The 22,500-nt window shown below is 43.3% G+C and overlaps 1 protein-coding gene and 1 long non-coding RNA gene across 6 annotated transcripts in view; one reads left to right on the top strand and one right to left on the bottom strand.

The window, feature by feature from the left end:
• SLC16A1 (solute carrier family 16 member 1) overlaps positions 1 to 11,365 on the top strand; it is a 49,408-nt gene extending 38,043 nt beyond the window's left edge. For 3 of the 5 annotated variants that reach the window (XM_007076361.3, XM_042998220.1, XM_042998221.1), the window contains exons 4-5: positions 3,163 to 4,029; positions 6,255 to 8,048. In XM_007076361.3, the coding sequence (XP_007076423.1) occupies positions 3,163 to 4,029; positions 6,255 to 6,526 (1,139 nt within the window). In that variant the 3' untranslated portion in view covers positions 6,527 to 8,048. Of the gene's footprint in view, positions 1 to 3,162; positions 4,030 to 6,254; positions 8,049 to 8,233 lie in introns of those variants that run through there. The other 2 variants (XR_006221819.1, XR_006221818.1) reach the window with 2 other exon arrangements.
• Positions 11,366 to 19,781: 8,416 nt separating this feature from the next.
• LOC122241211 lies at positions 19,782 to 21,033 on the bottom strand. The gene is made up of 2 exons (XR_006221240.1): positions 20,912 to 21,033; positions 19,782 to 20,177 (listed from the first exon to the last, which is right to left on the bottom strand). It is a non-coding gene; the product is annotated as an uncharacterized LOC122241211 (long non-coding RNA).
• Between the last annotated feature and the right edge of the window lie 1,467 nt (positions 21,034 to 22,500).

Genomic DNA, 22,500 nt, shown 5'->3' with positions numbered 1-22,500 from the left:
TTGTTCAATATTTAGGGTTTAATTTTTGTTTTTTGGGGTTTTTTTGCATTTTCTTACTGTTAGTAAACAGTATTACATTAATAGTCCTTTATGAACATGAATATTTTCTTAGGATAACTTTGTAAAAGTGGAACTGCTATTTTTTTGAAAAATACATATAAGCTAAATTGCCCTCCAGAAAGGTCATGCTCACTAAGAGCTCTACCATCATGTGAGAGGGGATACAGCCTTGGCAAAAATAGGATATTATCTTTTTTAAAAATCATTTCATCAGGTGAATGGTGTCTTCTCCTCGTTTTAATTTAAATCTCTTTTGATTATTGGGAAAGTAAATATTTTTAATTTGTCTGTGGCTGTGTATTTGGGGTTTTTTTGTTGTCTTTGTACAAAATTCTTATTAATGGCTTTTGTGTACTTGTTTAAGAATAATGTGTAGTAACTTTACATGTTAAATTATTGTCCCTTTGCATAAGACACAGTTATTTTTCCAAATTTTTTTTACATTTGTGAAAATACACATAACATAAAATTACTTTCCTAACCATCTTTTCAGTGTTCAGTTTAGTGGTATTAACTATATTCACATTGTTTTGCAACCATTTCTACCATCCATTTTCAGAACTGTTTTCATCTTGCAGAACTGAAACTCTGACCCCATTAAACAATAACTTCCCAGTCCCCATCCCTCCAAATATCTGTTGCCAATTTTTTTCTGTTGACTTTTCTTTGGAAGAAAAATTTGGGGTGGGGGGCAGTGCCTGGGTGGCTTAGTCAGTTGAGAGTCCAACTTCAGCTTAGGTCATGATCTCATGGTTCGTTAGTTCAAGCTCTGCATCGGGCTCTGCGCTGACAGTTCAGAGCTTGGAGCCTGCTTCGGATTCTGTGTCTCCGTCTCTCTCTGATCCTCCCTGACTCACGGTCTGTCTCTCTCTCAAAAATAAGTAAACGTTTAAAAATTTTAAGTTTTTTTTTATTTTTATAAGATTTATGTATTTATTTAGTGAGGGGGAGAGGGAGAGCGTGCACATGAGCCTGTATGCACCGGCAAATGGGGAGCAGCGGAAAGAGAAAATCCTAAGCAGGCTCCCCACTGCCAGGGTGGAGCCTAATGTGCACAGGGCTTGAACTCACGAACACGTGAGGTCATGACCTGAGCCAAAATCAAGAGTCAGATGCCTAACCAACTGAGCCACCCCAGGCACCCCTATTTGCCTATTTTTAAACATCTGGTACCCTACCCTCCCCCTGCCATGTTTTACATTTAAAACTTCTGAATAGAAGAAAACATTTTACATAAAATGAGAAGAAACATAAAAGTCTGTTTGCTCCTACATGGTTACTCAGCTTATTCTCTTTTATTCGTTCCTCAAATATTTATTAACAACCATGTGTGTATCAAGCAGTGTTCTAGATATTGTTGGGAATAGAACAACAAAATTGGGCTAAATCATACTCTTTAATGGGAGGGGGCAGACAGTACTACTCACAAATATATGAATAAATAGGGAAAATATCAGCTAGTAATAATGCTATACAAAGCCTCAAAACAAAGTGTTCTGACAGAGAAAGACTAGGTGGTCTATGAAGGTAGGGTGCTCTGGAGACATGTCCTTAACCAAGAAATCTGAGTAAACAGGGAACTAGCTTTGTGAAAATCTAGGGGAACCTAAGCCCCAGGTCAACAGTGTACTTCTTGGCACAGGTGAGAATGGTCTGGTATGAGATGAGGAAGGGAGTTAACCTAAGGGAAGGTTATGGTTGGGAAGCCACTATCAGGCTTGAAACATTGGAGTGATCTGCTCTGGTGTATTGGTTTAATGCTCTGTGAATGGCTTAAATATAAATGGTAGGGAACAAGCAGGGACCAGGGAAAGCATCTAGAAGTTATTTGAATATTCACTTTTACTAGCACTGTTTATTGAACAATTCTTTATACAGGAATTAAAAACTTCACTTTTACATTAAGTGTATGCATGTATAATGTTTACATTAAAATATATGTGTTATATATATACATAATATTTATTTTGTATACATATATATATATATAATATATTTTTTTACATTAAATGTTCATGGACTCTGTCCACTTTCACAGATCAGTGTTTATGCCTGAGTCAGAGCCACACTGTTGTAATGACTGTAGCTTCTGTAAGTCCATTTAAATATCTGTTACTGTTTGTCCCACTCCTCCTGTACCACAGGAGGACTTCCTGATTGACTCCCATGCATTCTCTTAAGTGTGTTTTAGAGTCATTTTACCCTATTCCAAAATGAAATGCACTGACATTTTCATTGGAATCACATTAAATTAATACATTCATTTGGGGAGTATTGACATCTTGATGATGTTGTGTTTTATTGTCCAAAAACTGTGTGTGCGCTTGTGTGTGTGTTTTCATTCTCTGACCCTTTAGGAAAGTTACACAGTTGCAGTGATTAAAATTGCACATTTTTTACTTTTGGTGCTATTGTAAAGTCATTTTTTAAAATGTTTCTTTATTTTTGAGAGGGATTGAGAATACGGGCAGGCGAGGTGCAGAGAGAGAGGGAGCAGCCTCTGTACTGACAACAGGAACCTGATGTGGGGCTTCAACTCATGAACTATGAGATCATGACCTGAGCTCAAGTTGGATGTTTGTCCACCTGAGCCATCCAAGTGCCCCTTTGGTGCTATTATAAAAGGAATAATTTTGTGTTGCACTTTCTGTTGTAAAACTTGTCTCTAGTTGATAATTATCCACTTAATGATTTTTCTGTCATTACAGTGATTCCTCAGGTGGTTTTGCGAGATTAGACAAATAGTTATTCACCTTCAAATACTATAAACAATAATAAAAATAACTAACATTTATTGAGTGCAGACTCCAATGCCATGCACTGTTTTAACCAACAGCACTGTGCACCTGTTTTACGTATTAGGAGACACTCACATGTCCGACATTACCAGCAAGTCGCAATGCTGAGATTTGAACCCACATATGTCTGCTTTTAGATACCACACTTTAAACCATTATACGGTATATCCTGTAATGGTGAGGATTTTTGTCTCGTTTGCATTATTTATAACTCTTATTTTAATTTCTTTGTTTTGTTAACTAATTCCAAATACGTTGCTGACATTTATTATAGTATGTGATTCTTTTTAACCCTCCTCCCCAGGTCTTGGGCTTGCCTTCAACTTGAATCCGGCTCTGACCATGATTGGCAAGTATTTCTACAAGAGGCGACCATTGGCAAATGGACTGGCCATGGCAGGCAGCCCTGTGTTTCTCTCTACTCTGGCCCCCCTCAATCAGGCTTTCTTTGGTATCTTTGGCTGGAGAGGAAGCTTCCTAATTCTTGGGGGCCTCCTACTAAATTGCTGTGTAGCTGGTGCCCTGATGCGACCGATAGGGCCCCCGCCAACCAACGCAGGGAAAGATAAGTCTAAAGAATCCCTTCAGGATGCTGGAAAATCTGAAGGAAAAAAGGGAGTAGGTGATGCAAATACAGATCTTATTGGAGGAAACCCTAAACAAGAGAAACAATCAGTCTTCCAAACAATTAATAAATTCCTGGACTTATCTCTGTTCACACACAGAGGCTTTTTGCTATACCTCTCCGGAAATGTGCTCATGTTTTTTGGACTATTTACTCCTTTGGTCTTTCTCAGTAATTATGGCAAGAGTAAACATTATTCTAGTGAGAAGGCTGCCTTCCTTCTTTCCATTCTGGCTTTCGTCGATATGGTAGCCAGACCTTCTATGGGACTTGTAGCCAACACGAAGTGGATAAGACCTCGAGTTCAGTACTTTTTTGCTGCTTCTATTATTGCAAATGGAGTGTGTCATCTGCTAGCACCTTTATCCTCCAGCTACATTGGGTTCTGTGTCTATGCGGGATTCTTTGGATTTGCATTTGGGTGGCTCAGCTCCGTATTATTCGAAACACTGATGGACCTTGTTGGACCCCAGAGGTTCTCCAGCGCTGTGGGATTGGTGACCATTGTGGAATGCTGTCCTGTCCTCTTGGGGCCGCCACTTTTAGGTATAGTATGCCTTACTACCTCTTTGGTCCTCTTAACATAAAACAGGCATAGAAAATTGGGAAGGTGATAAAAAGCAGAGATTAGTGAGCCTCTGGGTGGCAGAGAGCATTTTTCATCTCTGTAGCCTCAGTGCTGACACAATGCTTGGCACAGCATAATTGCTCAGATCCTTACAGAATCAAATTGCATTGAACCATCAAGTTGAAAGGGGAGTCCAATATTTTTACAAATGGCATTCTTTTTTGAAGTGTTTTATCTTCATAAAACTTAGGTGCTTATTGTAGAAAACATGTAAAATACAACACCTCTGATAATAGCTACCATGTGAGCTCCTGGTTTACCAGGGACTGTCCTAAACATTTTCTGTATCCTCTTACAGCTCATAAGCCTATGAAATAGGACTGTCATAGTTCCTACTTCATAAGAAATAGAAGCTTTGAAAGGTTAAATAGTTTGCCTTACATCACATGGCTAGTAAGTGAGTATATAATTTGGGAACTGTTTCTTAAGGTTATCTTTTCAGTTAATAGCTCACTAGATAACAAATTAGTGAAGATGTATACTTTTTAGAAGTATGATTTGGGGAATAAGGATACATAAAGAAGACCTATAGCTCTCCTTCTGATACTGCTCTCTTCCTCCCCATATCCAGTGTTTCTAGTCGGCCCACTTTTTCTGTCACAACACCACCCCATCCACAGTTCCTGTCCCCTATCTGGGTTGCTCCAGCAGCCTCCAGGCTGGTCTACCCATATCCACTCTAGCCAGCCTACAATCTGTTTTCTACTCTGCAGGCAAATACAAACTCAATGTTCCAGCTGATGAGATCTTTCCAGTTGCTTCCCATTGTTCTTGGGGTGGAGAGCAAATTCCCTTGTGGCCTACAAGGCGCCCCCCAGCCTGGCTTCCAATCTCTCCAGCCTCATTTCCTGTCACTCACCTTTTGTTCTCTCTGCTCCTACAGCCCCGCCCTTCCTCCTTCCCCTCTCACACCCCAGCTTCCTACCACCTGCCTTTGCACTTGCTGTGCTCTGGCCTCATCCTTCTCCCATCCCCTCCTCCTAGATGGGTCCCATCCTCCTCTAGGTCCCTGCTTCATTTACACTGTAAGAGAAGCTTTCCTGACCCTGCTTGCTGCTCCCAACCCCCTATTTTCTGCTTTCAAACACTCCTTGTCACGGCTTGTATAATTATTTGATTAACATTTCTCTTCTCCACTGAACTGTGGATGTTCTCTCCTCTGCTCTCCCTTATCCTCAGGGCCAGCAGCCCGGTGCTGAGTATATGCGTCAGCCCAATAAATATTGCTGAATGAACGATGTCCTGAGTTAGAAAAGCATATGGAATCATATTTGAATTGGTTGTATTAAGTCTTCTTGGGTGTTTATTCCTTAACTAACCAATTGGGTGAGATGCTAATAAATTTTACTATAACAAGGATTTCATGGCCAAAAAATTTTTGGAAACCCCAAGTTTGATAGATTACCAGAGGACCTTGCAAAGCCTATTTAATATGCACATGGTGAATCTTTACCAGAAAAGAATATGTTATGCCATTCCCTAAGTTTGACTTTGGGAACACTCAGGAGCTTACAGGTGCAGCTTCAGTGTCAGACTTCCTGGATTAAAAGCCATGTTATTTCACTTATGAGCTCTGTGACCTTGGGCGAGTTACTTAAGGTCTCTGTACTTCAGTTTGTACATCATACAGCGGGAATGATGACAGAATCTGCCTGTTATGAGGATTAAGCACTTCGAATGGTGGAAAGGTGTTGCTGTTAATTGTATAGCACAGGCCAAGTGTTCACAGGGACCGCTCTTTGGGAAATGCTGATGTCAGCGAAAGAGCATTGGCCAGGAGACTGCAGTTAGCTCTGTGGCCTGGGGCAAGACTCCTAAACCTCTCTTGAGCAACAAATTTTTCCACTGTGAATCCAGAGAATTGATTCTAGATGATCTGTAGGTCTTTCCTGGCTCAAATTTGGAAAGATTTCGTTATTTTCAAGTTGCTAAAAATAACAAAATATGCAAGGCCATCTAAAACCCAAGTGTGACATCATAAAAGATGAGATAATTTTTAGCAGTTCTTTTTTTTAGACTAATTTGTCATTTATGGGCTCTTTGAGGATTGGTTGACATCTTTCTGAGTAGATCCTTCAGCTTCATTTGGGAAAGGTATACTTGTTCACTTTTGCCCACATAACTGTGTTTTGGATATCTTCAGGTCGTCTGAATGACATCTATGGAGACTACAAATACACATACTGGGCGTGTGGTGTGATCCTAATTATCGCAGGCATCTATCTCTTCATTGGCATGGGCATCAATTATCGGCTTGTGGCGAAAGAACAGAAAGCAGAGAAGCAGCAGAAAAAGGAAAATAAAGAGGAGGAGACCAGTGTAGATGCTGCTGAGAAGCCAAAAGAATACACAGCAGAATCTGAAGAGCAGAAAGACACAGAAGGAAGTCCCAAAGAGGAGGAGAGTCCAGTCTAAACGTGTGGGGCCCAAGGGTCAATGGAGCAGCTTGTGACCCAAGATACCTGAAAATGTTCTACTGGCCTGTAATCCAGCAGTGGTGCTCAATGCAAATAGTGGACATTTGTGTGGGAAATCATACCAGGTGTTCAGTGATGGAATTTTTGTTTCACTCCTTACCAGTAGCCTGAATTTAAAATGCCATACCTTTGGAAAGGGAGTGGTTGGCAAAGAATGACAGAAGGAAGTAGTATGGGGTTTTTTTTGTTTGTTTGTTTGTTTGTTTAAATCTTAGCTTTTACCAGTGTCCAGAAGATTATAATATGTGCCTTAAGTTTTAGTCTTTAGAACTCTTTAGGGAGCCTTAACTTTTTAAACCATTCTGCTGAATTCATCTATTTTAAGTGTTACGTTGTAAGGAAGAGTAACAACTAACTTGTTTGAGACCAATCTAAAATTTAAAATTAATCTTTGTTTCATTGTTACTTGTAATATAGTGTCATACATCATCACTGGAAGATTTATAAGTAGAAATATTCGTTGCAAGTTGGGATTTTATAAAATCCTGACTAAAATATTTTCCTAGCATCAATAGTTGCCTGGCATAGTGCCTGCTAGCTATATATTTAGGAAATTTAAGGCATAAAGCTTTGGAAACATCTTGGCCATTCTAGACACATTGTACTCATCAGCACCTCTCTGGAATCTTTTCTTGGGATGCTAATATTATTAGTGTTTGAGAATTGATTTCATTACATTACTGTTTTCCCTTTTCAAAGATGCATTTTGAGTGGTTATAGGCCATTGCCCCCTTTGAGGTCACTTAGTATTTTTCAGTGTAAAAGTTAATTTTAAAATATGCAAAACTATGTATTTGTGCCTCCTTAGTAAATACAACACATCTAATTAAATGCAGACAGATATTTCAAACAGCAGCTGAATTCAGCTTCAGTTTTACCAAAACCTCAGTTAAACTGTGAGACTTGGAATCTTTTTTTGTTAATGATTTTCCTGAAATTTCCCCCCATTGATGCATAGTGGTTCCATTTATATCTGTGTCTGTCTTAGAGCTGCGTGTGAGATATTCAATCTTTGTATATTTGGGGTTTTTTCTTTAATGTTTGCTAATTAAAGAAAGCCAGAGCAATTTGGCCCCAGGCAAACAAATAAGGGTAAGATTTGGAGGAAAGTTGCTCCTTTTCTTTTTCTCAGGCCTGACAGAAAATTATGTTTTGCTTATAATTATTGGATACATTCTTACTTTCCACACAAACCTAAAGATATTGTGACCCTTTTTACTTACTTGAGAAGTAGAGAAATGGGTTTAATATAAGGATAGGGAGGATGGACCAGAATGAAAACTGTAAATATTTTTTAACCTAATATCTTCTAAAATGCGCAAGAAGATAATGATAGACACTCGATAAATTATATTCCGTGAATTTAAAAATATCATTGTAATTGACACAGTGAAAGAAAGTATAGGTACAAAACCTTTTGTGTAAGAGGCTGGCTTTTCCAAATAAACTTTTTTTTTCTTTTTTTTAAGAAATGTTTCTCCCTCCAAATGTTTATTTTCTTGAGAAAGTATTAGTGTGTCTTTATTTTCAGTATCAAGATCCATTTTGGCCCTTGCTAATATTAAATCATTTAGCTTATGTGCTGTGGGAATTGTGTATATTGCTAATTTTATTTATATTTTTCTTCTTTCATCTTTTCTTTAAGGCAAAGAAGAGGGGAATTTTGAAATCACCTCTCTGAAAGCATCCAAAGCAGTTAGACTTAAGGACACAATGAAAACTCCCTTTCAGTGCCTGAGTGTCATGGCAGATGGAGGAGGCATTGTAGGGGAGAACCCTGCTGTGATTGTTGGCAGGCTCGGCTCCAGTTGGGACTCTGCTATTTTCCATGGCCCCGAGTCCATAACCTCTATGTGCTTCTTTCCCCTTCCATAAAAACGAGGATCACTGTCAGTGAGGTAATATAAGTAAAGGAAATGGGAAGGGGAGGTAGGGTGGAGGAGGAGGAGTGCAGGATTATTTTCCCCAGTAGGGGAGGAAAACTTTTCCCTTCTTCCTTCCTAGGTTCTTTGGCTGGCCTAATAATTATACTGACCTAAGACAGATTAACAGGAGAAAAATTTAATTTCATACATGTGGGAACTTCACATATTCATGACAGTATCATAAATAATTAGGCAACCAAGGCTTACAAGCCATCTTGAGCTAAGGAGAAGGGGGATAGGGGTCTTCAGCTTCAAAAGGAATAAAAACAATTTATAGAAAGATGGGAAGAATAAATGTTTGGTAAACTATGCCATGTGGAGAACTCTTATGTTAAGAAAAAAAAAAAGTTAACTTTGGTAATAGTTCTCTTCCCTGGTACAGACTCCCTGTCTGAATTCTTTCAGGCAGTACCAGGGGAGGTAAAAAGTTCTCCTTGAGTCTGTTAGGCATTGGTGGCCTTCAGCTCAAATAATCCACATGCTAAAGTGGCACATTTGGGGCAGCCCTGTCCTGGACCCCATCACTCCCATCACAGTTGAGCTACATCCGTACCTAAGAGCCTGCTTAGTCTTTGTTTAATAGCTGAATCTTTTTAGTGAGGTGAGGGATTTGGGGTGCAGACTGACCACTACTCATTAGCAAAAAGGGTTGAAAACCGCCTCCAAGCTGGAATTAAACATTTTATTGCCAGTCCAACCCTGACTTTCTCCCCCTAAAGAGGGAGGATTTAAACTATTTATTCAACACCAATTTTGGTAACAGCCAACATTAAAACCTGATACAGGCCTACTCTGTGCCGTCTTCCTTGCTAACAGTCCCCGTGAATTTTCTCTGTGTTGTAGGTTATGTTCAACACTGGGAAGCAGCCGAGCTTTCTGATCCTGTCTGTTGTCCTTTATTCCGTGTGAGGACTAAGTTTTATTCCAATTTACATGGTTTCAGTGGCTGCTTTGGGAAAATAGATGTATGTAAAAAAGTACCTGCCTGTATTTGCTTTTTCTCTGTGCCACACCCTCTGTAAGTCACAGGACATATATAGCTCTTAGGTAGTCGTAGTGCTTGGCTCTGTTCAAGAGTATACTCTGAAACAGGCTCCCAGGCCAAAGCTGGGAAATTACTTAAGAAGCTGATAGGTTGGACAATTGCAGATTATCATGGTGACAAGACCATATTCTCATGCTCTACACAAGTTTGTTGAGAATTTAAATTATCTGAACTAGTCATGATAAGTGAATAATTTCTATAAAAAATATTCAGGAAAACATGATGGTAAAACAAATTATGGGAAATTCAGAGGTGTTTTATCCCTGATTTAATCACACTGATGACTAGTCCTGAATTCTTGGGTTATCTGAATTTAGTTTATGTGTGTATTATAGATACGTATGTCAATATTAATCCTGTATTTTTAAAAAGGAAAAAGTTTTGTCAAAAACCACTTAATATTTTTGTATGAGCCAGTGTTTTACTGTGTTGAATTTCAGACTGATAAATTGGGTATTGGTTTGTGTGAAAAACCTAAATGTCTGGGTTTTACCTTCCCTAGCAAATGGTTCATAGTATAATAAACTTAATAATCAGGTAGCCATGTGCCCCTCCACCATTTTGCTTGGAAAGACGAGGAAAGGTGAACAGCAGATTTCCACCTTTGCAACATGACTTGTTTTAATAATCAGATCAGGCATTTGCCTGGAAGACATGAAGAAAGAGGTTAATGACAGACTTGTGTCAATATGAAAATTCTTTCAGTTCTTGACAAGAAGCGACAGCCCAAGCTTGCCTGGCTTCCCAGATGTGAGCAATGAAGCCAGGTTGCTTCAGAGTTCAGAAGCATCTAAGGGGATTTCAGGTACATCATTTCTGAAATGTGTTTTAGCTTTAGCGTTTTAGATTCTGTCTCCCCTTTTCCCCCATTCAGTCTGGGCCATAGTGACTAAAGCTTTCAAATGAGAGTAGTTGGAAAAAGTACCATGTGTATGTGTAGGTTATTTTTCTCCTCAACTGAACAGCATTGATCTACTCCATTTTGCTGAGCTTTACCCTGACTTGCCCAGAGGAGACTGGGATAGCTAGCAACGGAATTGTAGCCTGCTGGTTGCTTAACAGTATAGGCCGCCTGGGTTCAAATTGAGGCTGTGTGACTTCAAACAAATTACTTAGCCTCCATAAGGGTCAGGTTTTCTCTTCTGTAAAGGGGTTAAGAATAATTGGTAGCGCACCCCCCCCACCCCCCCGCAGAGTTGTCCGGAAGGTTAGTTGATATTTGACAGCTGGTGTTAAGTAAGGGCTTAATAAGTGTAAATACCTGACTATTAAAAAAAAAAAAGTCTTGGGGAAAAAATTGAGCTCTTCTAATTCCCAAAATGGATCCTTACTTGGAGAGGATAGTTTGGAAGAGACTCTTAAAGATAAGAATATTAGCTAAATTATCAGATTCTCCTTTCTGATGAGATCCCCCTTTTATTCTTATAAATGTAATGGTCTTTCTTTGGTAAATGAATGAGTGAAATGAACAATTTACACGGTTGGTACATACATGTCTAGCTCTGTGAGCAAAAGGGTTGTAAATCTCAAAGCCCTTGCACTCCTGATATTCTGACAATACACTGTCTCCAAGGAAGAGATGCCTGACTAGCAGCACATAAAGCTCTCCTCTCAATATTTGTGATGATTCTAAAAGAAGAAATATAACTAAGCCATAACTAGTCGTGATTAAAATTGTCTGTCCCTACCAATGTTCTTAAATGCAAATTGAAAAATTGGTGAGGTTTTAGTTTTTACCTACTATATAGATAACATGATTTAAGTTATAAATTATCAGTTGGTGGCTGAATAAATTGGTGTAACATATTGACAGTATATGAGACATATTTCATGATGTGTGTCAAGTGCCATGAGTTCACATCACATTCCAGGTACGGAATTTATGTAAGAAAAATATGTCTGTCTTTGAAATTGTCAATTTCTTTGGAAAGTCCTAAGGTGTATATCAGTAACTAAATGGATGGTTATGATGTCCTTGTGGTATAAACATGGCACAATGTTAAACAACCAGAACACAAACTACTATGATACATGTCTGTCTATGTATATATATATATATATATATATATATATATACACACACACACATACATATATATACATACATACATATATACATACATTTATATACACTACGTACATACATATACATACATATATATGTATGTATGTATATATACACACACACATATATGCATAATGCCTATACACACTCACATTGGGGGAAAGAACATACACAAATAGGCTAATCACTTTGTGACCATAATTAGAGATTACTTTTTCTATATTTTTTCCATATCCTAAATTTTCTTAATGTGATGATAACTTTTATACTAAAAGAAAATATTTAATGTAGGAGATACTACTGGTTTACAGAGGGGAAAAAAAATAGTACATTTGATCTAGAAGTGTTCTGACAAGAAACACATGACTCCTAAGAAAATGAAGCTGATGATTATTACAAGCAGGTTATTTTTTCCTGTTTCTTCGATAGTTGCATCTGGTGAAAGGGAGGGGAATAAGACCTGGACCTCAAGAGCACAGTGCTCTCAAGGCATGATCTTGCTGGTGCTGGACCAGAGCTGTGGAGCATAGAGTCCACGGGCTGCCTGTGCCAGCCTCCAGTGCTGTCTTCCTGGAGACAGTGCTCTTGGGGACAGCATTCCTGTAGTTCCCCCTCTGATCATCATTTAGCTGCAAGTGAATGTTTAACTCAGAAAGCTAGAGCATTTGGCACTTACCCACATCACAATGTTGCAGTCTTAAGCGTTATCTTACTGAAATCAGCATCGAAAAAAAATTCATTGATGTCACACAAAGGAGAATTTGCTTGTCTGCACAGCTATCATTTATTTACCAGCAAGTATTTATTGGACTCTTACTATGTCACAGGCACTGTTCTAGGCTTTGAGAATCCAACCATGAACAAAACACGATAGGTCTTCCCATGCGTTTACATTCTAGTGGCAGAAGAAGGACCGTGAACAGTAAGTTCTAAGGAAAGTAGCAGTATTTTTTTTTTTAACCATCTTGTGCCTATTTGCTGGATAGAGGAGATAATAACAGTGAGCAAAATTTGATTCCTGGCACTCACAGCTTCTAGTGTAGTGGGTAGGACTGTGTAGTCAGTGTTGTAGGGCAGAACATGGGGAATTCTTTAACCCAACCTCAAGAGGGCCCTCAAAAGGACAAAAAGTATATTCCTTTGCAAGTTAACTTCTCTGAACCTCTTTGGTAAAATAAACACAGTAAAATTGTGAGGATTAAGTGTGGAAGTACTTGGCATGCTGCTGGGTATATAGTAGCATTACATTGAGCTCATAGTGTTAAAAATTAAGTGGCAAGTGGCAAGTCACCAACCAGAACAAGAAGGAATAAACAGCTGCTAATATATGTATGGCTCATCAGAGTTTTCAAAGGCCTTTCAAGTATATTCTATCATCTGAGTCACACAAAATCCTGGGGAGGTGGGTGTAATGGAAAATACCCTTTAGTTGGGTCTTCATCCCAGCAGGACATCTCCCCTGCTGTCAGAAGAGTGCAAAGCAAGACTGCAGACAGCTCAGTGGCTAGAGCCAAAGGTACCTAATGGAAGAGGCCGAATCCTGGGTAATCCTGGAACAGTGACCAAACCAATCACTTGGGTCCTACACCAAAAGGAGTAAAATGGTCCTGTCCCCAATGTATTCACAATATAATTTAGAGTCCTTTTCCTTGGCTTTGGAATTCATAATGTGATTTCTTCACTTGTGGATTTCCTTTCCTAATATGCTTTACTAATTCCAGAATTAAAAGTTTGCACTTCCTGAGCTTACCCTGGCCAGGTCCCAAGAGGAAGTGGCCAGCAGCCATTAAGAAGCCAGGAGGAGAACTGGGCTGGGATTACAAATCACCTGGTGTGCTAACAATCTGTACATCAATAATTATCAAGAGAAGGCTTCTAATGGTTCTTGTCGTTGTGATTCATCTTTATTTCCTTTCTCACTGCTTTATTTTTTATCCCTTTTAAGACCAAAAAAATAGGCCTGGGCGCTTTTATGTCAGGCCCTGTTTATTTATATACTCTTCTCAAAAGGGGAGCTTTACTTTTGATTAACAACCCTTCTTTTAAATTCCAGGTACCATCTTGTTTCTCAAATGCTGAGAATGAGCAAGATCAGGCCTGCAGTAGGGGGTCAAGTGAGCCAGGCACTTTGGAGAGGGTTCCTAAACTTCTGCCTGTGCCCTAGCCCCTCCCTCCCCTTCCCCATTCCTACCCCCACATGCTTCCTCAGCTGCCCAAATGGGTAGACTGAACAGCTTTCCCGTTTCTCCTTTCATCCCTTCCTCTTTCTCCCCTGCCATAGGCTTGTCTTTTAACAGCCTCCCTACCTCTGTTCTCACCACCTCCCATCTAACCTCAACACTGATGCCAAAATGATTTTTTGGCAGTCTCTCAGCCGCTTTTATAACTTCACATAAAAGCAATAAAGATAAAAATAATAAAACTCATCTAATCATGTCACTCCTCTGCCTAATATTCTGTAGTTTGAGGTTAAAGTCCAATCTCAGTTTGACCCCTGCCCAGAGCCCTTCTCTGTCAGCTATCAGCACCTGTGGACTGCTTCAGTCTTATCTCCTGCCAGTCCTCAGCCGCACCCTGCTCTTGAGCCAGCTGAATTTCTTAGTAATGCTGGCTCTAGTTCCACACTTCCCTGCCTTCCTACATGCTGACTTGTGCCTGGAAACCCCTCCCTCCTCTCTCTGCACCAACTCCTGTTCATCCTTTGCAATTTGGTTCATGTCTTTTAAAGGAGGCCATGCTGATTCCCCAATTTGTTTTCAATTGCCCTTAGGTCTACAGCACCAAGAATGATTCTGTGTCAAGTCTCAGGTCTCTGGGTACAAATTCCAGGTAGGCCACTTACTAATTCTGAGTCCTTAAGCAAGTTACTTAACCTCTAGGCCACACTTTATACATCCATAAATATGCACTAATAGACTAAGGGCTGAAAGAACTTACCTTATAGGGTTGCCATGAGGATTAAATATGGCAATGTCTATAAGACCCTTAGCATAGCACCTGACAGAATAAATGCTCAGTAAGAATTATTGCCACCTCTGTCCTAGATCTTCCTACTGCCAAAGAAGAATTTTCAAAATGGTAAAATAACTCTCATATAGTTATAAAATGCACATGTTTATATAACTCATTAAGGAGGGAACCAGTAAGGTCTTACAACTGTTTCAACTGAGAATTGGATTTATGGAGATTTATTCTCTACTGGACAAAATGCTTTTGCATTGCCATGAACCAGGAACGATTTGCATCATACATCAGACGGAGCACCTGCACCACTGTCAGCCCTCCACAGGTTAGCTTCCATCTCTGCAGAGCTGAAATGTAGCCCAGCAGAAGACAGATGCAGACGTCCCTATAGAACCAGGTGGCCTGGAACCCTAGACAACACCCAGCATCCCATCAAGAGAACACCCAGGAATCCTTTGCCCATTTGTAAAACCTCACAGTTTTTCCTACCACAATAGTTGCACTATTTTTTGCCTTTCTAAACACCCAAACCCCACCAGCTATGAGTTGCTTAAGATGAGAGGGAGCAACATGCAAACTCCTTGATCCTTTTTGATCTTAGGGGCTGGAGATGACATTTGAGCTGGGTAGAGGACAGGAAGGCTACATGTCTCCTGGAGAACAGTGTCCACTGTGTGGGGCCATGGCAGAAATGACTGGCAAGCAGGTGTTAAACATAGACCATACGCCAGGCCCTGGGCTAGGCTAGAAAGACAGATGAATGAAGCCTGATCTCTATTTTCAAGAAGCACTCCATTGCAGGCAATAAAAGGAGATCAAGGCTTACAACACAGTATGAGGAGGGCCCTAAAACCCACAAGCCAAACTTTAGAAACTCAAGTAAATTGCTGGGCCCAGGTTTGATGAAGGACCAAAGACAGGAGATTGCTGGGAGCCTCTGGGCAGCCTCCGAGAAATCAATGAAAAAATATCTGTTCTACACTCATCGTCAGACCTGCTCTTGCTCTTCATCAGACTTTTCTGGCCAGATGGGTGGCAATGTAGAAGTAGGGTGAGTTCCCTCAAATCTCTGGGAATGGAAGTCCTCACTATGGGCAGGGGCAACCCGGAAGCATTTCCAAAGTCTTACTTCGGGAACTAGCGCACAAAGCCATTGCATAGAAAATAGTCCTTGCCAGCTGAAAGGCAGTATGTTGAAAGGGGGCTAATCAACAAGGAAACTCAGGACGATGTGTTCTCTCCTGGAATTTAAGGTCTGTGAGGCAGGGAGTATCTGAATTTGCTTATTATCTGATAGGACTCATTTGTTGAATATATAAAAAGAAAGAATGAATGAATGGGGACTCCAGAGGATTTGTCCAGGGAGAGGAAACTGGCTGACTGGCTGCCCTGCTCTGCCCTCAGAGGTAGTCAGCTAAAGACCGGCAGCACTGACATACTCGAAGCACCAACCAACTCCTTTGATTTACTTTTCTCCTCGCTTGGCCTCCTCTATATGTTTAGTTACCTGATAGGAGATGATAAACTCAGCACGTCAGCAGGAACATTCAATCTGAGTGCCTGCCATACTCTCCCTGTGAATTCTGGTATATACCGTCCATCAGGCTCTGGGCTCCATTCAACCCTGGGATACCGACAAGACCAAAGCACTGTAAGTTCAACAAGGCAGTGCCACCCATGTTAGCCTCCTGACCCACGGGCCTAGTGGCACCTCCACCGTACCATCCACCTCTTTTGATGTTGCACCCATCACTGAAGTGTTTCTCCCAACACTGCTGATCTGTTAACCACGGGAGGTGGCTGGGCGGGCTTACAGGCATGGGCTGGGCTCACTGCCATGGCGGGTCCTGAGGAGGCAGCACAAGTGGGGCCAGTTCCTGGGGACCATCCCAGAGGTTGGGGCTGACCCAGATGGGATGTGTGGGGCAGGGAGGCTGCTGAGAGAGCCAAACTGTGTGGGCACCACGTTGATCACGTTGGGCACCTGGCACACCTCAAAGCATTTCCACTGAGGCAAGGGGGTGTGGTGGCCCCAGACTCAGACACCTGGGTTCAGAGCCTGGCTCTCCCACCCTCTGGCCATGGGTATTTTGAGCAGAAAGTGACTAATACAGGGGGTTGGGTGCTCATGGGATGGTTGGAGTGGCTGGATGGGGGAAGAGAGGAGAGGAGGCTGAGGCTTGAGAGGATCTGCTCCCCTGGCCTGAGCAGCAAAGGCAGGTGGGCGTCCGGAGCTTGCCTCGGGCACTCTGCGTTAGGGGACATGCTGACATGGCCATGATCCGGAGAGCAGGCAGGGCCTCCCCCACCAGGGGTGACCGCACCCTGGACACCAGTGCAGGAAAGGATGCGCGTCTGCACGAGCCTGCCTGTCAGAAGGGTGCGGCCAAGGCACAGGAAGGCGGCCTCTGGCTCCTTCCACCTTCAAGTCCCACATGAGGGTCTCAGCGCTGGCTCACGATAGGCACCCACCACTCTGGAAGGAGGCAGTTTGGGAAATGGAGCTTTATTTAGCTTTCTACCTGCAAAGGACAGGAAATAGGCGGGAACAGGTCCCTCAGCCCCATGAGGGTCCAGCACCTTTAAGCCTGGAGAGCGCTCACCACTCCAGGCACACAGCACTTGCTGGCTGGAGGCGGCTACATGGCTGCTGGGTGGCAGCTCAGGGCTAGGCCCCAGGAGATACACCCGCAAACAAGACAGGGCCTGACCCTGAAGATGCGATGGCCCTCCAGGGGCAGCAGAGACTGGAATCATCAAGGAAAGTGATCAGTGTAACCGTGTGTGCGAAAAGCCTGGGGTCACGGAGCTGAGAGCACAGGGGGCCCACCTGGGCCAGTCTGGGGGTGGGAAGCGGAATGGTAAAAGCCAGCTTTCCAGTAGTAGCAGAGTCTAATACAAAGCTTAAAGGGAAAACTACAAATTAACCAAATCCAAATTAAGCAGGAGGGAACAAAGGGCGTGTGTGTGTGAGAGAGACACAATGCTACTTCCATCTTAAGGGAGCATATGTATATCTACAAACCCCTGGAAGATGCGGGGGGGGTGCTTGGCATTTTCCACCAGTGGACAGTTCAGTCTGACCAGTGCACAGAGTGATGAGTGAGGGCAGTGGGTAAGAAACAAAATTGGAGAGGAAAGCAGGGAACTGGAGACCTCAAGGAGCTTCCACATCATTTTGAAGAATTTGAGTTTATCCTGTGGGCAATGGGGAGCCATAGCAGGCATTTAAGCAGGGAGAGAATCACCATTCTGGTTTCTGAAATATCACTTCAGTGCAGTGTGTGCTGCAGGCTGGAGAGGGCAGGACTGCGGGCAAAGATCTCAACGATGATATTGTAGCTGTCTGGGCTGAAGATCATGGCTGCCGAGAGGAGGACTAGGGAAAAGACAAGGCAGGTTGTTGGGAGTTTAGGGAGGCGGAGCAACCGGGAGGGGGTGGGAGTGGGAGCAGAGAGAAACCTGGGGTGGCTGCCAGGTTTCAACACCAGCTACACCCAGAAGGGTGGGCCCCCACCAACTCCTGGCACTTGATCCTGGGGTGGTGCCCACCTACAGGCTCCCTGCCTCTGAACTGAACTGAGTTCACAGAAAGCCTCTTCCCTCCCGTGAACCTTATGGCCTACATGCAATTCAATGCCACCAACATTTATTAAGCAGCTATTATGTGCCAGGAAGCAGGGAGGCTTCTCCCTGTCTCACCTAAGGGGGTTTAAACTGGATGACTAAGAGACTCGGGAGTAGGGATGGGAGGTTGAATGTGGGCAGGGAGAAGCTGTGGATACATAGCCCACATTCAGGCCTTCCCTCCTCTCCTTGTGTAGGAGGTGTCTTGACCCATGACCTCTCACCCCCTATGATAGAAGGGTACAAGGGGCATCAGCAGAGCCTTAGACAAAGCCCTTGGGCCCCAACCTCTACTGGAACAGGCAGCCACCCCTGGTCTCTTTCTCCTCAAAGAGTTCTGCGTTCCATCTGCCATGAGGCCCAGATGGAAGGAGAGATCCATCTGCACATTCACGGATAGGACTTGCTGTCTGCCATTCAATAGATTCATTCCTTGGAACCAAGGCATTTTCCCAGAGGCTGTTAATAGGAAGATATTAGCCCATTATTGCCTGGGTAATGTATTAACTCCTTACCAATGCAGTAGCACAGTAGTGCAGGCAAATTATAGGATTGCTTTTGTCTGAGCCCAGAAGGGAGGCCTGCTTTTTAGAAAGGTGAGAGGCCTGGACCCACCCTCTGGGGGTCCGGGCACTGGAAAACCATGACAGGAACAGCGTTTACTATTGATGGAATGAACGAACACACTACGTTTCTAATTTCTCAATCTCCATAATTCTGTAAGGTGATTATTGTTCCCATTTTGCAGATGATGAAACTAAGTTTCAGTTAGGTTCTGAAATTTGCTCATTTAGGGTCACATGGCTAACTAGGTGGCTGAACTAGAATTTTAACCAACCCAAACCTGATGCCAATGCCTTTTTCTAAATGACTACATGGTAATTAAGCCTTGCTCCCTGGACCTCCTGTGCGCTGCTAGGTCCTGCTGCTCCCTAGAGTAGTCATATCCCAGAAGGAGATTATTCTCTCAAATCTTTCTCATGGTTGTTTGGCTTGGCCTGGGAATGGAAGCTCCTGGAAGAGACGAAGTGTACAGAACCAAGGAAGGGAAGGTCTGCTGGGAAGAAGCCTGAACCAGGACAGCAGGGATTGATAGATGGGAGCCCTGGAAGGCTCTGTCCTTATTCAACCCTCCCCCGCAGGGGGTCTCCTAGGCCCTGCAACATCCTGCTTTTGTCCCCAACCTGTTTCAGGACCCTAGGAACAGTCCTTCTACTCTGACACTGAGAAACCTCAGGACTTCCTCATCCTGCTCTGGGACACTGTCCAGGGCCTCAGCCTACTAGCCTGGGGCTCCCACCCTGGGTTTAATTCCAGCAACCCTAATGCTCTCCAATCCCCGGCTGAGACGCCAGGCCAGGGTACAGCCTGCAGAGCTTATTCATGTGCCGTAGCTGCCCAGTGACCAAGGGGATGGGGCGGGGGGGGGGGGGGGGGGCGGACAGGGGGAGACAGAGAAGCCTCTAAGGCCCCTGGTAGCTGTCTCCCAGGCAGGGGAGGAAAAAGTATTTTTCCTCTACACTTCTGAGTTCGTGACTGAGACCCCTGTAATAAAAGGCAGTTTAGCCAGAGAAAAACAAGTTTATTCACATGTATACCTCGTGTATATTTGGGACAAGAGAAAAACAAGTTAACCCTCGCAGGTGGCCTAAACCAGAAGCTTAAATACCATCTTCAGCTAAAGACAAAAGAACAAAAAGGTGAGAGGGGGGAGGTCTGTATGGGAGATTAGCAGGGAAAGCAGGGTAAACAAGGATAAAGCTTGTTAGGCAGATTTAAATCACTGCTCCCTCCATTGGTTAAGCTTCTCTGGAGACTTAAGAGTTATCTTCTCTTCCCAGTGCGGAGACGGAGACACACTTAGAGATTTCCTCTAAATTTCCCGTTCAAAAGAGTAAGTTCCACGGTTTCTGGAGTTTCTCCGGTGTCTGTTCTTCGTCAAAATAATCAGCTCAAAATAATCCTTAGGACAAGAGGCATATTTTGGGGTGGCATATTCTGCTACCCTTACCACCCCCCCCCACCCCCCCGCGCTCAGCCTCCCCCCCAACCACCCCTTCCAAACCCGGGCTCCCTGCCATGGCCCCAGGCAGCTTTCGAGAGAGAAAAATGTTCTGGTCAGAGTGAGAACCAGTGGCTTCTTAGGTCACAAGACCTCTGACGGACTGTGCCCCTGGACACATCTTGGTCACACCAGGTCCCGGAGCAGCAGGACTGGGTGGGCTTCGGTGCCTGGCAGTCGGGGGACATCATAGCCTTTGATGGGTGATTAGAAGGCTTGGGTAGTTGCAAGCCCACCGAGCTCTCAGTGTACATCCCGCTGGGCCGGGCTGAGGAGGGCGCCCTCCACCTCCAACCAGCCCGGGTGCTGAAAGCAAAGGCTGATCTCTCCCGCGGTCAGACCCGGGACTCCGGCTGGGAGGGAGCGCCGAGTCTACCACTTGGGCTAGTTCTTGCTTCAGGTTCCCCTCCTTGTTACAGCCCTCGGCAGGCAGGAACCGCTCCCCACCCCCACGCCCCCTCCCACTCGCCACTACATCCCCGGGGAAACCTCCACACCCACACCCCTACCTAAGGCACACACCCCAATAAACAAACATTCCCCTCCTCCACTAGGCAGCCGCGACACATGCGCACGAATTCCTCAGGCCTCAAGACAGGCTGTGCGTCCAGTTGCCAGGGGGACTTCACACTGACCTTCTTCGAGGGTGACCACACGAAGAACCCGGAGAGGGGGGCGGTCGGGGAGCAGACAGGACCTCCTCTCCCTACTCGCCCCCAACCCCCCAGAAGGCTCCCTCCCAGGCTTTCCTCCAGTCCAGAACCCCAGGCTGGATGTGGCAGCGCGGGGCGCCCTCGTGTGGGCAGACGCGGTGCTGCAGCTCCTCCGCGGCCTCCCGCTCCTGCGCCGCGCCCGCGCCCGCCCCCGCAAGCAGAGTCCTGTGCCCGGGGGCCTTGCTCACTGACCCCGTGGGCCTGCGCCCAAGCGACCGTCTGTCTGTCTCTTACCTTTTAATATTTACTCCCTCTATTTTCTAGTTCGATATTCATGCATACGAAAAGACAATTTAACAAAACGGTAGTTATAAAACAATATAGTTAATACCCACGAGCCTGCCCCCTGACAAGAGAGCTGAATCATCACTTTGTAAGTTACATCTTCCTTTGTGTTCCTCTTCACCGTCCCTAATTTCATGTTTTCTCTTGCTTTTTGTTTCACTTATGTTTATTGTGGTAAAATATATGTAAACTAAAATGTACAGTTCTGTAGTATTAAATGCATTCAGAATGCTGTACAACTACCAGCACCACCCATCTCCATAACTCTTTTCGTCTTGTCAAACTGAAACTCTATACCCATTAAATAATACCCACTCTCTGCTCCCTTAGCCTGGTAACCACCATTCTGTTTTCTGTCTCTATGACTTTCACTAATCTAAGTATCTTATATAAATGGAAGTATGCAGTTTTTGTCTTTGTGACTGTCCATATATCACTTAGCATAAGGTGCTTAAAATTCATCCATGTTGGAGCACCTGGGTAGCTCAGTTGGTTAAGCGTTCGACTTTGGCTCAGGTCATGATCTCACCGTCCATGGGCCCGAGCCCCTTGTCCAGCTCTGTGCTGACAGCTCAGAGCCTGGAGCCTGCTTCAGATTCTGTGCCTCCCTCACTCTCTGCCCCTCCCCTGCTCTCTCTCCCTCTCTCAAAAATAAATACACAGTTAAAAAAAAAAATTATCCACGTTGTAGCATGTATCAATTTCCTTCCTTTTTAAGGCTGAAAAATATTACATTGTGCATACATGGCATTATACATTTTACTTATCCATTCATCCATTCATGGATACTTGGGTTGCTTCCATGATTTAGTTATTGTGAATAATGCTTCTATAAATATATGTGTACAAATGTTTCTTTGAGACCATGCTTTCAATTCTTCTGGGTACATACTAAGAAGCAGAATTGCTGGGTCACACAGTAATTCTATTTTTAACTTTTTGAGGAATCACCATATTGTTTTCCATAGTGGTTGCACCATTTTGCATACCCACCAACAGTGCACAAGGGTTCTTTTTCTTTTTCTTTTTTCTTTCTTTCTTTTTTTAAGTAAGCTCTACGCACAACATGGGGCTTGAACTCACAACCAGGGTTCTAATTTTTCCACATCCTTACCAATGCTGGTTGTTTTTGTTTTTTATAATAATCATCCTAATGGGTGTGAGGTGGTATCTCATTGCAGTTTTGACTTACATTTCCCTCGTGATTAGCGATGCTGAGCATCTCT

This window comes from Panthera tigris, chromosome C1, assembly GCF_018350195.1.
Source record: "Panthera tigris isolate Pti1 chromosome C1, P.tigris_Pti1_mat1.1, whole genome shotgun sequence".
Classification (NCBI taxonomy): domain Eukaryota; kingdom Metazoa; phylum Chordata; class Mammalia; order Carnivora; family Felidae; genus Panthera; species Panthera tigris.
Note: the sequence above shows the minus strand (reverse complement) of the source record. Positions and strands in the feature narration are given on the sequence as shown.